At 42.7% G+C, this 18,510-nt stretch overlaps 1 protein-coding gene across 1 annotated transcript in view; it reads right to left on the bottom strand.

The window, feature by feature from the left end:
- LOC137322954 (interleukin-18 receptor accessory protein-like) overlaps window positions 1-18,284 on the bottom strand; it is a 74,516-nt gene extending 56,232 nt beyond the window's left edge. The window contains exons 1-3 of the mRNA XM_067986213.1: window positions 18,106-18,284; window positions 14,263-14,363; window positions 12,082-12,337 (exon numbers count right to left, since the gene is read on the bottom strand). Of these exons, the coding sequence (XP_067842314.1) occupies window positions 12,082-12,337; window positions 14,263-14,363; window positions 18,106-18,125 (377 nt within the window). The 5' untranslated portion in view covers window positions 18,126-18,284. The remainder of the gene's footprint in view (window positions 1-12,081; window positions 12,338-14,262; window positions 14,364-18,105) is intronic.
- Window positions 18,285-18,510: the final 226 nt, after the last annotated feature.

Genomic DNA, 18,510 nt, shown 5'->3' on the forward strand with positions numbered 1-18,510 from the left:
GACACACCCTACTTCCCTAAACCCAGAGAATTTAAGTGCAGGTTAGCAAGAGCCAAGGCTAATGGACCGTCAAGTGTGTGTAGGGCTACTGCTGGAGTTTAACCAGTAGAAACTGCACAGCTTACCATCACAGAGCAAATGGTAAGCTTCCTGCTGCTTCTCCGGCCAGGACCAACCTACCATTTAGGATACTGGCTTGCACAGTTATCTGGAGCAAAGTGTTAAGGAGCCCAACTCCTACTGTCAGGTTTGCCCCCTTCAGGTCTCATCAATGATTGGCTGGTCCATTATCAACAGTGCTGTGGAATACTGCTCACCTGTCTGACGCAGCTTGTGCAATGCAACAATGACTACGTTTCAAAAAGTACTTCATTGGCTGTAAAGTGCTTTGGGATGTCATGAGGTCATGAAAGGCGCTATATAAATGCAAGTCTTTCTTTCTTTTAGTGGCTGATTGAATCTGTCACAAAGGACTGATTTGTTTCCAGTCTCCCATCATCAGGTATGTCATATTGAAACCAACTTGACTACAAAGATACCCCACTTAATTGCTTACATGCTACCCAAAGAGGAAAGTCAGCTATTTGGTAATTAGACAGGTGACAACTGTTTGAGCCTTGCCTGGGCAGACAGTAGCAATGAGGATGTCATCCTGCATGGCATGGTGAGCAGCACAACTCAGTATACAATGATAAGCAGTATAATTCGACATTCTGACCACAGCATGGGCACACAAGTTACCCTATTAAATGGTGCTTCCACCATTTGATGATGTGGAGCTTCAGCAACAACTGCTTGCTGCTCTGCAACACAATCAAAGTAGGCGTTGATTCCTAGATTCATAAGCACTGGGTAGAAATTAGTCTGGGCCCATCAGTAGTGCCCGCCCAAACCAAAAGGCCTGTGGATCAACAGAAATTGTTGAAGCGGGCTCAGGAGGGGTGGGGGGCGGGTGGAGGTTCGGGGCGGGGGAGGGCGATCGCGATGCCTAGTCTACAGGGAGGGCTTTTTAAAAAAAGTTTTCTCTACTTATTTTTCATTGGCGGCTCCAGGGGCCGCTGAAGAATCCTAAGAAGCTTTAACAAAACAAAGTGCCCACCCTGAAGCTGACTCCACCTTCCACAGTGCTTTGTAACAAGTTGTTGTAGGCCAGATTCCCTGCAATCACTCTCAACAGTCAAATGCGTAATGACAAATCTACTATATATTAAACTGCTGTGATATTTTATTTTTATGATTTCCTCTTTTAATTAATTTATTTGTCACTATTTCCTGCTCCCTGAAATGTGTCTGTGAATAATGATACTTGGTTCAAGTTGTTAAACTGCTAGATATTATTATTAAAAAATCATTGCCACCAAAGTCCCCTCAACATATGCAACCAGGACAGTTGCACTATATAAAATATGGAAAGTGCAGAACTGTATACAGTTACGAGAAATGTCACTAAACCTTCTCGTTCCTTAGATAGCTATTACTTTTTGTGAAATCAGAAGCTGGACCTGTTGCATGTGGCATTGCTTATACGTGAGCAGTAAATTTCTAATTATTATCCCAGGGATACTATGTAAGAGGTTCCGGTTTGTGCCCATTATGATTTTGTAATTTTCTTTCTTTTTTAGAATCATAGAATCATACAGCACAGAAGGAGGCCATTCGGCCTATCGGGTCGGTGCCGGCTCTCTGAAAGAACTACATTAGACCCATTCTCCTGCCCTTTCCCCATAGCCCTGCAAATGTTTTCTTTTTAAGTATATATCCAATTCCCTTTTGAAAGTTACTGTTGAATCTGCTTCCATCCCCCTTTCAGGCAGTGCATCCCAGGTCATAACAACTTGTTGGTAAAAAAATGTCTCCTCATCTCTGCCCTGGCTTTTTTGGCAATTATCTTAAATCTGTGTCCTTTGGTTACCGACCCTCTGCCAGTGGAAACAGATTCTCCTTATTCATTCTATCAAAGCCCCTCATAGTTTTGAACACCTCTATTAAATCTCCCCTTAACTTTCTTTGCTTTAAGGAGAACAAATCCCATCTTGTCTAGTCTCTCCACATAACTGAATTCTCTCATCCCTGGTACCATTTTGGTAAATCTCCTCTGCACCCTCCCCAAGGCCTTCACATCCTTTCTAAAGTGTAGTGCCCAGAATTGGATTCAATACTCCAGCTGAGATCTAACCGGTGATTTATAAAGGTTCACCATAACTTCCTTGCTTTTGTATTCTCTGCCTTGATTTATAAAGCCAAGCACCCCGCATGCTTTTTTAACAGCTTTATCAACTTGTCCTGCCACCTTCAAAGATTTGTGTATGTGAACGCCCAGGTCTCCCTGTTCCTGCAGCCCCTTTTAAAATTTTACCATTCCTTCCAAGATGCACCACTTCACATTTCTCTGCATTAAATTTCATCTGCCAAGTGTCTGCCCATTTCACCAGTCTATGTCCTCCTGAAGTCTGCTATTATCCCCCTCACTGTTTACTACATTTCATTTGAAATTTTTTTTTGATCTTCCCATTTTATTCCCACATTTTCATGGGTTTCAATTCTACCAACGAAATAAGTTTCAGGAATGTAAATGCAGGAAGCCACCACATGGTTGTCACTCTCCTGCAATCCAACTTAAACTATAAAAGCACCTTTGGGTATGCTACTGGGCATGCAGAAATGTAACAATCTGGAGTTGCAGCTTGTGTAGGTAACAGGTATGTAGAAACCTCTCACACAGTTGGGGATGTTAACATTTTACAGCAGGGTGCCATAAGGAGGTATAAAAATAGCAAACGCTATCTCTTTGCCAAATTTTCCATGCTATTCTGCTGTAACCATTTACGCCTCCTCTGCACCCATCTTTTGTTTCTATACTTTTCTCATTATCAACTCCTCTTGCCTTGCACCATCATCACCTTTGTTATGTAATCACTCCTGCCCTGCATCCTGCCAAAGACCTTTCTCTTTTGTTCTTTTCCTGCCCCCTTTTACCTGGCTCTGCATTTGCTTAAAAGCTGTTCATCTCTTAACATCTTCCAGTTGTGATGAAAGGTTATTGACCTGACACATTGGCCCCGATATTTACGGGGAGGCGGGGAGAGACCGGGGTGGGGGGGGGAGACTTACAGCGGCTGGGAAACCCGGAAACGCCGGGAACGCGAAGGTCCTGCCGAGTTTAACGGCAGGTCGTCATTTGAAACTTTTTTCTGCATTTCCCAGGCGGCAACTGGCCAGATTGAGAGGCTGGCTGGCTGGTGGGAGGGAAGGCCTGTGGCACAAGGCCACAGCTGGGGACCGGACATGAGGGAGGGAGGGAGAGATTGTGTGTGGAGGTGGGTAAGAGATCATGGAGGGGGCAAGAGCAGGGAGAGATCGCGGGGAGGGGGCGGAAGAGATCACACGCAGGTGGGAGAACATGGCGGGTGGGGGGGTAGATCACGGGTCGGCCTGGAGATCGGGGGGAGAGGGTCGGCAGATCACGGGAAGGGAAGCAGGTTAGTATGGGAGGCCGCGGAGAAGCATTCCTGCTCCTCCTGGCCCACAAGCAGCCATTAAATCTAAATGGCTGCTAAAATCCGAGGCATGCAGCCTCATTAACATATTTAAATTACTGGCAGCCCCGCCCCCCCACCAACCCGCCCTGTGTAAACCGGAAATAGGCACGTTCACGGCGTATTGTGGTTGGATTTCAGATTTTTAAGAATTTAAACCCCCCACCCCTCTCCTGCCCATCCTCCTGGGTTAAAACTCCCCCCCCCCCATCTCTGTTTCTCTCTCACGGATGCTGCCTGGTCTTCTGAGTGTTTCCAGCATTTTCTATTCTTTTATTTATTATTAAACACAATTGTATTTTCCCGACAGTCTCTCTTTCTTTGTTCAAAGCAGAATCCAGTGCTTCAGTTTATGAGTGCTTGGTGCAGGACTCCTACCAAACCAGACAAAGATCAGCGTCATGGGCCATTGTACTGACAAGGTCCGAATGTAGAGATGAAATGAGCCTGGGCCAAGGCCGAGTAATTTAGAGCTCTCAACTAGTCGGCAGAGGCACGATGGGCCACATGGCCTCCTTCTGCTGTATCATTCTATGAACCCCGATCCAGCATTTCCAAGCAGTAAATTCAAATACATGATCCAACAACCAGCAGGGTCAAGTGTTCATCTTTACACTGTTCTGCTGGCAAAAAATAATTATAGTCGGGCCCCGGGCTAGTTCCATTTACAGTGCTGCTGCCATCACAAACTGCAAGATAGAACAAACTGTTGGCCACGGGCTGCAGAAACTACTGAGTTTATTCCGAACTGCTGACACACAGGCAAAAGCAACTTTTGAACTGAAGTAACCTGAGTTCAGTCACTGGCCTGAGCTGGCTGGAACCGGTTGGAATTAGCTAAGTTTTGTGAAAGACAAAGGAGATATGATAAGACACAAGTCCTTATTTAGAAAAGGAGTAATGAAGTAATGCTACCTAAGTCCTTGGGACAGAGCCAATGAGGAGAAGACACAGACTAGACGAGCAAGCCTAAACCAACGGGAGAGAGAGACAGCACAGCTTGAAGAGATAAGATTCGGAATAAGAATGAAGAATCTGGGGCGTGGAGCCAAAGCGAAGACTCCGGAGACCAACCATCGCGGAAGTGCAAGAACCTATGTCAGGGACATAGAGATGACTTTAAAAGAGAGAGAGAGAACGGAACGCCTGGCCAGCGCCAGCTCTCCTTTTCGGGTATTAGCTTTTATATTCTGTGACCACTCAGGGAGTGTCAGAGAAACCTAGTGGGTGTGTGTTTAGATCCTAGTTTGGGTATAAAACTGTATAACCTGGTGCAAACTGCATGTCTATATCTAACCAGACATATAAGAACATAAGAACATAAGAAATAGGAGCAGGAGTAGGCCAATCGGCCCCTCGAGCCTGCTCCGCCATTCAATAAGATCATGGCTGATCTGGTCCTAACCTCAAATCTAAAATCATGTCCAATTTCCTGCCCGCTCCCCGTAACCCCTAATTCCCTTTACTTCTTGGAAACTGTCTATTTCTGTTTTAAATTTATTTAATGATGTAGCTTCCACAGCTTCCTGGGGCAGCAAATTCCACAGACCTACCACCCTCTGAGTGAAGAAGTTTCTCCTCATCTCAGTTTTGAAAGAGCAGCCCCTTATCCTAAGATTATGCCCCCTCGTTCTAGTTTCACCCATCCTTGGGAACATCCTCACCGCATCCACCCGATCAAGCCCCTTCACAATCTTATATGTTTCAATAAGATCGCCTCTCATTCTTCTGAACTCCAATGAGTAGAGTCCCAATCTACTCAACCTCTCCTCATATGTCCGCCCCCTCATCCCCGGGATTAACCGAGTGAACCTTCTTTGTACTGCCTCGAGAGCAAGTATGTCTTTTCTTAAGTATGGACACCAAAACTGTATGCAGTATTCCAGGTGCGGTCTCACTAATACCTTATATAACTGCAGCAATACCTCCCTGTTTTTATATTCTATCCCCCTAGCAATAAAAGCCAACATTCCGTTGGCCTTCTTGATCACCTGCTGCACCTGCATACTAACCTTTTGATTTTCTTGCACTAGGACCCCCAGATCCCTTTGTACTGCAGTACTTTCCAGTTTCTCGCCATTGAGATAATAACTTGCTCTCCGATTTTTCCTGCCAAAGTGCATAACCTCACATTTTCCAACATTGTATTGCATCTGCCAAATCTCCGCCCACTCACCCAGCCTGTCTATATCCCCTTGTAGGTTTTTTATGTCCTCCTCACTCTCTACTTTCCCTCCCATCTTTGTATCATCTGCAAACTTTGATATGTTACACTCGGTCCCCTCCTCTAAATCGTTAATATAGATTGTAAAGAGTTGGGGACCCAGCACCGACCCCTGCGGAACACCACTGGCTACTGGTTGCCAGTCCGAGAATGTACCATTTATCCCAACTCTCTGCTTCCTGTTAGATAACCAATCCTCCACCCATGCCAGAATATTACCCCCAATCCAGTGATTCTTTATCTTGAGCAATAATCTTTTATGTGGCACCTTGTCGAATGCCTTCTGGAAGTCTAAATACACTACGTCCACTGGTTCCCCTTTATCCACCCTGTACGTTATATCCTCAAAGAACTCAAGCAAATTTGTCAGACATGACTTCCCCTTCGTAAAGCCATGCTGACTTTGTCCTATTAAATTATGTTTATCCAAATGTTCCGCTACTGTCTCCTTAATAATAGACTCCAAAATTTTACCCACCACAGATGTTAGGCTAACTGATCTATAATTTCCAGCCTTCTGCCTACTACCCTTTTTAAATAACGGTGTTACATTAGCAGTTTTCCAATCTGCCGGGACCTTTGCCGAGTCCAGAGAATTTTGGAAAATTATTACCAAAGCATCCACAATCCCTACTGCCACTTCCCTCAAGACCCTGGGATGTAAGCCATCAGGTCCAGGGGATTTATCCGCCTTGAGTCCCATTAATTTACTGAGTACCAATTCCTTAGTGATTTTAATCGTATTTAGCTCCTCCCCCCCTAGAGCCCCCCGTTTGTCCAATGTTGGGATATTCTTAGTGTCCTCTACCGTAAAGACTGAAACAAAATATTTGTTCAGCATTTTTGCCATCTCCATGTTTCCCACCATTAATTTCCCGGTCTCATCCTCTAAGGGACCTACCTTTGCCTTAGCCACCCTTTTTCTTTTTATATAACTGTAGAAACTCTTGCTATCTGTTTTTATATTTTTTGCTAATTTATTTTCATAATCTATCTTCTCTTTCTTAATCAATCCTTTAGTTACTTTTTGCTGTCTTTTGAAGACTTCCCAATCTTCTATCCTCCCACTAAGTTTGGCTACCTTATATGTCCCTGTTTTTAGTCGGATACTATCCTTAATTTCTTTACTTAGCCACGGATGGCTGTCATTTCTTTTACACCCTTTTTTCCTCAGTGGAATATATTTTTTTTGAAAGTTGTAGAATAACTCCTTAAATGAACACCACTGTTCATGTACCGTCTTACCCTTTAAACTATTTTCCCAGTCCACTTTAATCAATTCTGCTCTCATACCATCATAGTCTCCTTTATTCAAGCTCAGTACGCTTGTTTGAGAACCAACCTTCTCACCCTCTAATTGGATATGGAATGTAACCATGTTATGGTCACTCATTCCAAGGGGATCCTTAACTAGGACATTATTAATTAATCCTGGCTCATTACACAGGACCAGGTCCAAGGTTGCTTGCCCCCTTGTAGGATCAGTTACATACTGCTCAAGAAATCCATCCCTAATACACTCAATAAACTCTTCCTCAAGGCAGCCCTGCCCAATTTGATTTGTCCAGTTAATATGATCGTTAAAATCCCCCATAATTATAGCTGTTCCCTTATTACACGCCCCGACTATTTCCTGATTAGTACTTCTTCCAGCAGAGTTGCAACTATTAGGAGGCCTATATACTACGCCCACGAGTGTTTTTTTCCCCTTATTATTCCTTATCTCTACCCAAACTGTTTCATTATCCTGATCCTTTGTCCCAATATCTTTTCTCTGTATTACAGTGATTCCTTCCCTTATTAACATAGCCACCCCACCTCCCCTTCCTTCCTGCCTGTCCTTCCTGATTGTTAAATACCCTGGCATATTTAATTCCCAGTCGTTGTCACCCTGCAGCCATGTTTCTGTAATGGCCACAAGATCATACCCATACGTCGTTATTTGTGCTGTTAACTCGTCCATTTTGTTATGAATGCTATGTGCATTCAGATAAAGAACTTTCAAATATGTTTTGTGACACTTAGTTCCTGCTTTTTCCTTTTTTAACACTTTACCTTTTTCTCCATACCTTCTGTCCCTTCCTGACACGCTTTCCTCTGTCTCCCTGCTCAGGTTCCCAACCGCCTGCCACAGCTTTGATGCTGGGTTAATCGCCTTGCACCTTCTAGTTTTTATTTTATCTCTCGTGCCTAAAGTACACTTTCTTTCCGCTGCTCTACGCTTTTCCCTTTCACTTGTTCTTGAACAACTGTTTGTACTATTTGTATTGTAGATTTCCCCTGGGTCTTCCCCTCTCTTGCTGCTCTCAACTTATTCCCTTCTGACTCCCCGCTCAGGTTCCCATAAGCTATATGTATATGATCTAACGACGTGAATAAAGCGAATTGAGAGTTAAGAGAGAATTGACTCTTCTCCTCTTTGTACTAAGCCAATAACCTCCGGTCAACAAAACCCACCATCAACTTCGGTGAACCTAGACCGACCTCTACCCCATTCACATGAAAAAAGATTGAAAATTAGAAAATTCCTTCTCCTCCATTGACAATACTTTGACTCCACTCCTAGGCTCAATTTTTTGTATGAATTCCTCCAGCCTCTCCTTTCATCCCTGAAAAACCACCCCCAAACACCCCACTAGCTGTTGACTTGATTGTTGACTTTTATCTCTCCATTCATACATCCATCTGTCTGGGGAATGCTTTGCCTGTACTTAGAGATTCCTGCAGTCAACAACACACCTGTGAAATCATCACCGTTCCTGGATTCTACCTGTTGCTGTGAGGGATGTTCATGGGTTAACAAATCTATTGCAAGGTTTCCCATTCATAGCAGCATTCCTTCCCTGATGCAGGAGCAGCATCAAGTAGGAGCTGGGAGAGTGCAGAAAGTTGGGGCATGATTTTATCAGGGAGTTGGGAAGGGGGCGGAGGGAGGGTGGAATTCCTGACAGGAAACCCGGAAGTACGGTTTCCCGCCCGACAGGCCAGCCAGATTGACAGGTTGGCCTCAGTCGGACGGGAGAAGAGGGAAGAAATGGATGGTAAGTCTTAGATTGGGGGGGAAGGGGGGGGGTGCGTCGGGGGTCTTCGGTGGGGCTCAGTCATGGGGGAGCATCGAGGGGCTCAGTCGTCGGGGGGGGGGGGGGGCTCAGTCATCAGGGGGTCAGTCATCGGGGGGGTCGGGGTCAGGGGTCATCTTGGGGGTCGGAGATCGTGGGGGGATCGTCGATCGTGGTGGGGGGAGTCGGAGATAGTGAGGGGGGCCAGAGATCGTGGGGGTGGTCACTGCAGGTAGGCTTGTTGGGCCTCTGGGCTCACAAGCTGTGCTTTAAAGGCACTTAGCTGCAGTTTCGGGCCTTCTCGCCTCTCTCACGTGGCATGAAGTCGAAGGCCCGGGAATCCCAGTCCCCAGGGGTTAAAAACAAAAAACCTGTCAAAATGGAGGCCCGCAAGCTCCTTGAAAGCTTTTAGTGACCAACCTGCCTCCTGAGAACGGGTTGCTCACCCGCCCCTCGGCCTGCCTCCGTTAAAACCTGAATTGGGTAGGTTGGAGACAGGTTGGGGGCGGGTTTTAGATATTTAAAATTTTTACTGCCCCCCCACCCCCAACCCTGCCCCCAATCCACCCATTTTTCCAAATTAATATCATGCCCTTGGAGTCAGGATTAGTACCAAGGGGCCAAGCGGGGAGCAGCAAACACAAACAAGCAGATAATGATCTCAAAATGCTGACTTCTGCATGAAGCGTAGATGGTTGACGTGTCTGCCAGAACCAAGCTAGGACATCAGAAGTTGTGCAAAAGTGCAGGTTGGAGAGAAATTACCTCATGGAACTTGGTCCTGGTAAATGAAGCCTTTCTTTTCTCTTACAGGAAATTCAACTCCTGCTGTCTGTTCACGCCCCACTTGCACATAAAATTTGTGGCTGAAGCTGGCCCAAATGCACAGGAATTTCACCAAAAATTCCCGCTCACGCAACATACAGTGCATATAGATGTGGTGAGCCAGGAGTCCCCAGAATGATACCGGGACTTAGAGGGCTAATTTATAAGGCAAGTTTGCATAAATTTAGGAACAAAGGAACAAGAGTAGGCCATTCAGCCCCTCGAGCCTGTTCCGCCTTCCAATTAGATCATGGCTGATCTGTATCTTAACTCCATTTACCCGCCTTGTTTCCGTAACCCCTAATACCCTTGAATAACAAAAATCTATCAATCTCAGTTTTGAAATTTTCAATTGAGCTAGCCTCAACAGCTTTTGGGGGGGGTGAGAGTTCCAGATTTCCACTACCCTTTGTGTGAAGAAGTGCTTCCTGACATTACCCCTGAGCTGTCTAGCTTTAATTTTAAGGTTATGCTCCCTTCTTCTGGACTCCCCCACCAGAGCAAATAGTTTCTCTCTATCTACCCTATCAAATCTTCTATTCCCAAGGGAATACAAGCCTAGTGTATGCAACCTGTCCTCATAGTTTAACCCTTTTAGCCCCAGTATCATTCCGGTGCACCCCCTCCAAGGCCAATATATCCTTCCTGAGGTGCGGTGTCCAGAACTGAACACAGTACTCCAGATGGGGTTTAACCAGAGCTTTATATAACAGTATCATAACTTTTACCCCTTTGTATTCCAGCCCACTTCAGATAATAGCTAACATTCCATGAGCCTTTTTAATTATTTTTTATATCTGTCCACTAGCTTTTAGTGATTTCTGTATGTGGACCAGTAAATCTCGCTGCTTCGCCACAGTTCTTAGCTTCTCGCCATTTAGAAAATACTCTGATCTATCTTTCTTAGGTTCAAAGTGGATGACCTCATACTTCCCCACATTAAACTCTATCTGCCACAGTTTTGCCCACTCAATTAATCTATTAATGTCCATTTGCAACTTTCAGCTCCCAACTACACTATTTACTGTGCCACCTAACTTAGTGTCATCAGCAAACTTGGATATACGGCTCTCTATTGCTTCGTCTAAGTCATTTATATAGCGAAAAGCTGTGGCCCCAGTACAGATCCCTGGGGGACATCACTATTCACATTCTGCCAATTTAATTACACACCCATTATCCCTACTTTCTGTCTCCTACCTCCTAACCAATTCCCTACCCATGTCAAGAGGTTACCTCCAATTCCATGTGCTTTCATTTCTGTTACAGTCTCTTGTGTGGAACCTTATCGAATGTCTTCTGGACGTCCATATGAATAACATCCATAGACACTCCCTTATCTACCACTTTAGTTACCTCTTCAAACAATTCAACTAGGTTTGTTAGACATGACTTACCCTTTGCAAATCAATGCTGGCTCTCTCTGATCAGCTCATATTTGTCCAAGTGCTCAGTCACTCTGTCCCTAATAACAGATTCTAGTAACTGCTCCACAACAGACATTAGACTAATAGGCCTATAATTTCCTGCTTTATCTCTCCTAACCTTCTTAAATTAAAACAAATTTAGCTTGTATTCCCTTGAGTATAGAAGATTGAGGAGTGATCTAATCGGGATATTTAAAATGATAAAACGATTTGACAGGATAGATATGGAAAAACTATATTTGCTGATGGCGGAATCCAGAACAAGGGTGAGTAATCTTAAAATGACAGCTAGGCCATTCAGGAATGAAATCAGGAAATACTTTTTCACATAAAGGGTAGTGGAAACCTGGAAATCCCCCCCCCCCCCACCCCAAAAGGGTGTGGATGCTGGGTCAATTGAAATTTTCAAGACTGAGATTGATAGATTTGTTGGGATAAAGGTATCAATTATATGAAGAAAAGGCAGGTAAATGGTGTTGAGGTGGAGATCAGCCATGATCTAATTGAATGGCGGAATATCCTCGAGGGGCTGAAAGGCCTACTCCTGTTCCTGTTGTTATATTCTTATAACTGAATATCTTACCTGACACACAAAGGATGGTAGAAGTTTGGAACTCTCTTCCGCAAACGGCAATTGATACTAGCTCAATTGCTAAATTTAAATCTGAGATAGATAGCTTTTCGGAAACCAAAGGTATTAAGGGATATGGGCCAAAGGCAGGTATATGGAGTTAGATCACAGATCAGCCATGATCTTATCAAATGGCGGAGCAGGCACGAGGGGCTGAATGGCCTACTCCTGTTCCTATGTTCCTATGTATTCAGATAGAATCAGCAAAGTTCACAAATTGTATTTAATTCCCCCTACATATATTTAAGCCCCGTTTATTTTTGTACAAATTACAATAAACTTGAAATGCTCAAAAAATATGATTTATTACCAAATGTAATAAATCCATTAATGAGTATTGGTAAGTTGGATATCAGAAATTTAAGGTTATTTTACATACCTGAGAAAACAGAGGAAAGTGCCAGAATCAGCAGTGCTGATTGATGAAAATGAGAAGTGTTTTTCTCCCTGACTAATAACTTCATTCCAGCCATTAATTTGTTGAAAATTTCCTTTCTTGTCTTGTCTGTACCATAATAATTCATTCGCACAGTGCATGGAATTGGTATCAGTGAAATTATCTGGCTCACATGTCAATTCAAAAGGATCTCCCACAGATGCATAGTAGTACCTCTCTGGTGCTTTTGCGAAACAATCTGCATGGAAAATAATGTTGGTGATTTCCTGTTCAGATAAATGTTAATACAGTGAAAACAGCCATTGTATAAAATTGTGCAGAATGATTAACATATAATTAACACTTTCAATGACACATGCTAGTATTTTGGAAAAGTTACTAAAATCCTTTGGCACTTTCAGCAGTTCCTCCAACTAGCTTTACATATATTATAGGAAAGAGTCACTCCAACTAGTTTTGTCTATTACATGAAGGAACCGCCCCAATTAGTTTTAAGTATTGATGTGAAAGAGTCATTGCACTTTCAGCAAAGTCACTCCCAACTACCTTTATATATAGTATATCAAGCAGGCACTCCAACCAATTTTATATATTACAGCTTTAAAAATCAAATGAAAGAGGTACACTGTCAGCACTGACTGACGAATTTTTGCTTCCACGCAAGAAAATACAACTTTTACTTTGTTAGGATTTTGCATTGAAATGTCAAAGCTCATTTCCTTTGCTTAAATAAAACGATGATGTGGAGATGCCGGTGATGGACTGGGGTGGACAAATGTAAGGAATCTTACAACACCAGGTTATAGTCCAACAATTTTATTTTAAAATCACAAGCTTTCGGAGATTATCTCCATTCTGACGAAGGAGATAATCTCCGAAAGCTTGTGATTTTAAAATAAATTTGTTGGACTATAACCTGGTGTTGTAAGATTCCTTAAATAAAACGAGGTAAATGCACCTTTTGTTGCTGCCAATGAAATGGTGGGGGGGGGGGTTAGAATAATCACAGGGGCCCTTGGAATCTCTTGCGATAATTTCTAGTTATAGGAAAAGGCTGTTGGCTCAAGAAGCCCGTTATTTCTCTCTCCAATGCCATAAGGGCCATACTTTACTCAGTGGAAAGGATAATCGAACGGGGTGTATAATGGGCAGCTGATCCGTTATCGCCCATTTTGCTGTCCTGCCGAAGTTGAATTTTACGCCCAGTAAATTTGTGTGGTTTTTAAATGAGCGACTTTTGCATGACAATTTAATAAATGGAAACAATAGAAAACTTCCAATCACGATGAACATGGCCCTGGGTGGGGGGGGGGGCGAAGGTCAACATGAAGGGGGGTCAGCCCGGGCCAGCAGTGGCCTGCATTATTTTTGTGGAGCCAGGCGGAACACTCCCACACCACAAAAACATAACACGATAACTTTTCCAGGCCATTTTTGGGAGTGGCTTGCAGCAGTCGCTTTATGGACTGCAAGTTAGGCTGCTGAACGCCAAAACACATGGGTGGAGCATGCATGGCACACCCACGTGTCTCTGAAAATTGCAGTCAGGGTCTTAACTATGTCATAGGATCGTGGTTTGCATAGTGAAGAGGACTTCCACCTGTAACAGGCGAATGCTGCAGCCGCCCAAGGGAAGGCCTCTTTAAAAGTGGCAGCGGCCAGAGCATCGACATTACCAGGACGATACGTCTACTGACCACATTTTGAGTCCATTACCACCCTGTAACGCTGATGTGGCCTTATGAAAATCGGTCCCAGTCTGTTAAACTCTTGCTTGGACTTGATTGGATTAGAGAACTGGATAAGAAGTTTTTTTTTCCCCTCCTGCTCCATAGACGTTGTGCCAGCCACTTTCCAATACCTCACCCAACCAAATACTCCTCACATATGAGTCCAGAATGTGAGTATAAACCAACCATTTGACTATTGAAGACATCACGGCTACTCCAATCCTGTCCTCACCTGAGATCCACATATGCGCACTTTCAGAAGTGGTCAATGGAGAACCATGGTTGACCTTTCTCCAGGGGTTTTGACTTTCATGCTCAAACTGCCCTTATGTGCTCCTGATGCATGAAGTTCCATACCAGGAGTACAAATTTGTAAAATCTATCTTACAATATACAAATGTTTGAGCAGTTAAGAAATAATAATGTATCTAACCTGGAGAATTTGAAGAATCCAGAAGACATGTAATGGTGTTTCCATCCGTCGATTCCAATATGGTGAATGTAAACAAGAGCATCCACAAGTTCCTAATCATCCTGTATTTCAGATAAAAATAGAACAGCAGCTCGGGTATTGACGGTAAAAGGTAGTACTGATACATGCATCATATACTACACAGAATACTTAGCAGATATAAATGTTTACTGTACACTTCGGATGCTAGAAAATGTGATGCATTTTCCATCATTGAAAATACAGCCTATTACAGATCTCGGCTATTAGTTGCTTTTTGCAATCTACCAGATCACAGCATGCAGTACATATATAGGAGGTGACACTGAATCAAACACCAGGAACACTGTAACAGATCTCAATACTGTGTTTTTATTTGATTACTGCTTCCATAAAAACAGTCAGGATCAAATAAATGGTGAGGCACATTTCACCAAGGTTAGGATACACTTGGAACTAACCAAAACTAAGTTCAGTTAAAGCGTAAACGATAAAACATTTTCTCAATTAATGATTGCAAAAACCATTCAAACCTTTCAGTGAACTGTCAATTGCAGTAACTTGCAAAAAGTAATAACCAAGTGACATGGAAATTTCAGAAATCGCTTCAAATTTTAGAGTGACTTGTCAAATATGTCATAGGAAAATAAGCTCCACACAAGAGTCTTTTTTAACTGATACTGAGACACCTGCAGATCATTTAAAGGAGTGTGACAGATGAAACCTTTGAGGTTATAGACACTTGTCCGTGATGTTGCTTTCAGTTATGGTATCATTATATATTTATCTATCAGGTCAGCTTGTGCTTCTGGCTTTTTTTTTCTTTGGATCTACTTCTTCATTAAAGTTAGCAAAGACAGGAATTTCACTTCACTGATTTCAATGGAAAAGAAAATCGAGCAGAGTGTAAAACAGGCTGCCAATTCGTTATTGCTCGTTTTGTGCTTGGGGTTACCAACTCTGCTTGGACGGCTTCCTGGAGGTTTCAGTATCTGACCTGCCGCCTCCAACCACCCCACCTCCACGCTCCTGCCATTGGAACATAGGAACAGGAGTAGGCCATTTAGCCCCTCGAGCTGTTCCGCCATTCAATGAGATCATGGCTGATCTTTGACCTAACTCCAAATACCCACCTTAGCCCCATATCCCTTAATACCTTTGGTTAACAAAAAGTTATCAACCTCAGATTTAAAATTAACAAATGAGCTAGCATCAACTGCCATTTGCGGAAGAGGGTTCCGAACTTCTATTACACTTTGCATGTAGAAGTGTTTCCTAACTTCACTCCTGAAAGTCCTGTCTCTAATTTTTAGGCTTTGTCCCCTAGTCCTAGACTCCCCAACCAGCAGAAATAGTTTCTCTCTATCTACCCTATCAGTTCCTCTTAATATCTTGAAAACTTCGATCAAAACATCCCTTAATCTTCTAAATTCCAGGCAATACAACCCTAGATTGTGAAATCTCTCCTCGTAATTTAACTCTTGGAGCCCAGGTATTATTCTAGTAAATCTACGCTGCACTCCCTCCAAGGCCAATATATCCTTCCTGAGGTGCGGTGCCCAGAACCGACCACTGTACTCCAGGTGTGGTCTAACCAGGGCTTTGTATAGCTGTAGCATAACTTCTACCCCCTTGTATTCTAGTGCTCTAGATATAAAAGCCAGCATTCTGTTAACCTTTCTGATTATTTTCTGTACCTGTCCAAGACATTTTAATAATCTATGTACATGGACCCCTAAGTCTCTTTGAACCTTCACTGTTTTGAGCTTTTCACCATTTAGAAAGTACTCTGATCTATCCTTTTTAGGTCCAACTTGGATGACCTAACACTTGCCTACATTGAAATCCATTTGCCACAGTTTTGCCCATTAATTTAATCTATTATATCTCTCTGTAATTTTATGCTTCCATCTACACTGCTTACAATGCTGCCTATCTTTGTGTCATCGGCAAACTTGGTCACCTGTCATGTCCATTCTTGTGGCACACTGCATTCCCACGCCAATTGGAAAGCAAATATACACTTCATTACCTCATTGGATGATTCTTGACTGTCAATGAAACAGCCTTTTTCCCCAACTCCAATATTTTTATAACTGATAACCAAAAGTTTTCAAAGAAAATGAAAAAAAACCACATTTTTAATGTCCCCATGATCTTTCTCCTGGGTTTCTCTCAGCTGTGTCCAGGAGATTAATCTTTAATTCCTGGAGACTACAGGACAATCCTGGAGGATTAGCAACCCTATTTGCGCTATCTCTGAAGACTATTTTACCATCCATATGTCAAAATTACACTTTCACCTGGGTGGCTCTGTCCTTGCAACAGGGCTAACCAGCATTTATGCCCCTTCATCTGTTTGACCTCCAGTGGCCAATTCTTCAAAGGAGTCTTTGTCTTTAACAAAAACAGTGGCACTTTATGGGCAGCCAGCAGCCCTTCATAGAATCTTACAGCACAGGAGGCAGCCTTTCGGCCCGTCGTGCCTGTGCCGGCTCTTTGAAAGAGCTGTCCAATTTAGTCCCACACCCCAGCTTTTTCGCCATAACCCTACAAATTAGTCCTCTTCAAGTACATGTCCAATTGCCTTTTGAAAGTTCCTATGGAATCTAATTCTACCACCCTTTCAGGTAGTGCGTTCCAGATCTTAACAACTCTCTGTGTGAAAAGGAATTCTCCTCATTTCCCCTCTAGTTCTTTTGCGAATTATTTTAAATCTATGATCTAATTTAAAAATAAAGTCCAGTTATTTTGCCTCCGCCAAATCCATGCTATTGATTCACTTGAGATAAAACAATTACTACCAGCATCAGTGCCTTTGTTACCAACGAAAATCAAGCTGTCTTCGAGAGCAAAAATTATTGTTTTTTCAGCCGTGTCAATAGTCTTGGCTGTAACTTTTGTACTCCCCCCTCTTAAACTGTGCAGTTTGTAACCCAGAAAACATGCAGCATCAACTGGGTAAATTACCAGAACATTCACGTGAATTATGAAATTAATTTCATATTTCTTTGTGGACATGAGTGGAAAGTCCAATGTGCTTGATTCGTAAGGAAGAGGGTAAAAGAATACAACATTCAAAGGCACTGTGAAGCACACCCTGGTGAGAAATAAGATCCAGTATCCCCTAGTGCTGGTGACTGACATTCCAGCTTTAACTCCCAAGGTGCTCCCAGGCATAGTAACCTGCTTGGCAGTGGTAACTCAACTCACATTACCAGGCAAGGTCACCTCTGTGGGCACAGGCTTGGCCAATGCTCAATTTGCTGCAGTCCCAGCGTCACTGGACCAGGGCAACATTATCAGCTTCATGGCAACCTTTAATTTAAAGGCGCATTGTCATCATGATAAAAAATATCTGGCAATCTCTTTTGTGGGAAGAGATGAGAGCCAGAACAGTAGGTACCATTTTTGTACAATGCCGTCATGTATAAGTAACACAACAATGCATTCAAATGCTATTTCCAAGAAAACAAATAAACAAAAACAGATTCACCAAACAATATTTCCCCAGAAAGACAGTACCCCTTTAAATCTTTAACTTGATGTCACCAAAGTGAGATTTTTATTAAAATGGCTATGCCAACAAGAAAAGTAAGAGTAATTAATTAAACTGAGAGCAATGAATAGCATATTTCTAAATTCATCAGCAACAATGGTCATTTTGTTACTTGATACAACTGACAACTAAATGTGACCAATGAAGATTATCTGCGGACCTTGTGGCTTTTTTATGGAATAAGTTGATCATCTTGTATTTAAAGAGTCATCATGAAACAGATATCTACAGATTTTAAGCATGCTCAAATTATGGAGAATACTTACCTTTTCCGTTGTTTTTCCATTCAAAGGTTCATTCAAGTCTGTTTCCTTTACGTGATCACTTATCTTGATCTACACAGCCACCTTCTAACCGACAACATTTAAAAATAGTTGTGTTTTGAGAATCTACCTAAACTTACACAAATCTTTGCTCTGTCAGAAGCATTATTCCTACTCTAAATAGTGACAATCACTATAAATTTATTCGAAGCAAGTGAAACGTCAGTAAGTAACAAAGGTAAAATGGATGAAAATAAACATGGTTTATAATGTATGTTTTCAGCTTGCTTTCCTTTTCTATCAGCAATAAAAGAAGTAAAACATTCTCTGCATGTAATTCTTTTGCCTTTTCAAAAAAACTAGTCGCTGAACTGAGATAACAAGATATCTTTGTGAGGTGTGAATTTT

This window comes from Heptranchias perlo, chromosome 6, assembly GCF_035084215.1.
Source record: "Heptranchias perlo isolate sHepPer1 chromosome 6, sHepPer1.hap1, whole genome shotgun sequence".
NCBI classification, from domain to species: domain Eukaryota; kingdom Metazoa; phylum Chordata; class Chondrichthyes; order Hexanchiformes; family Hexanchidae; genus Heptranchias; species Heptranchias perlo.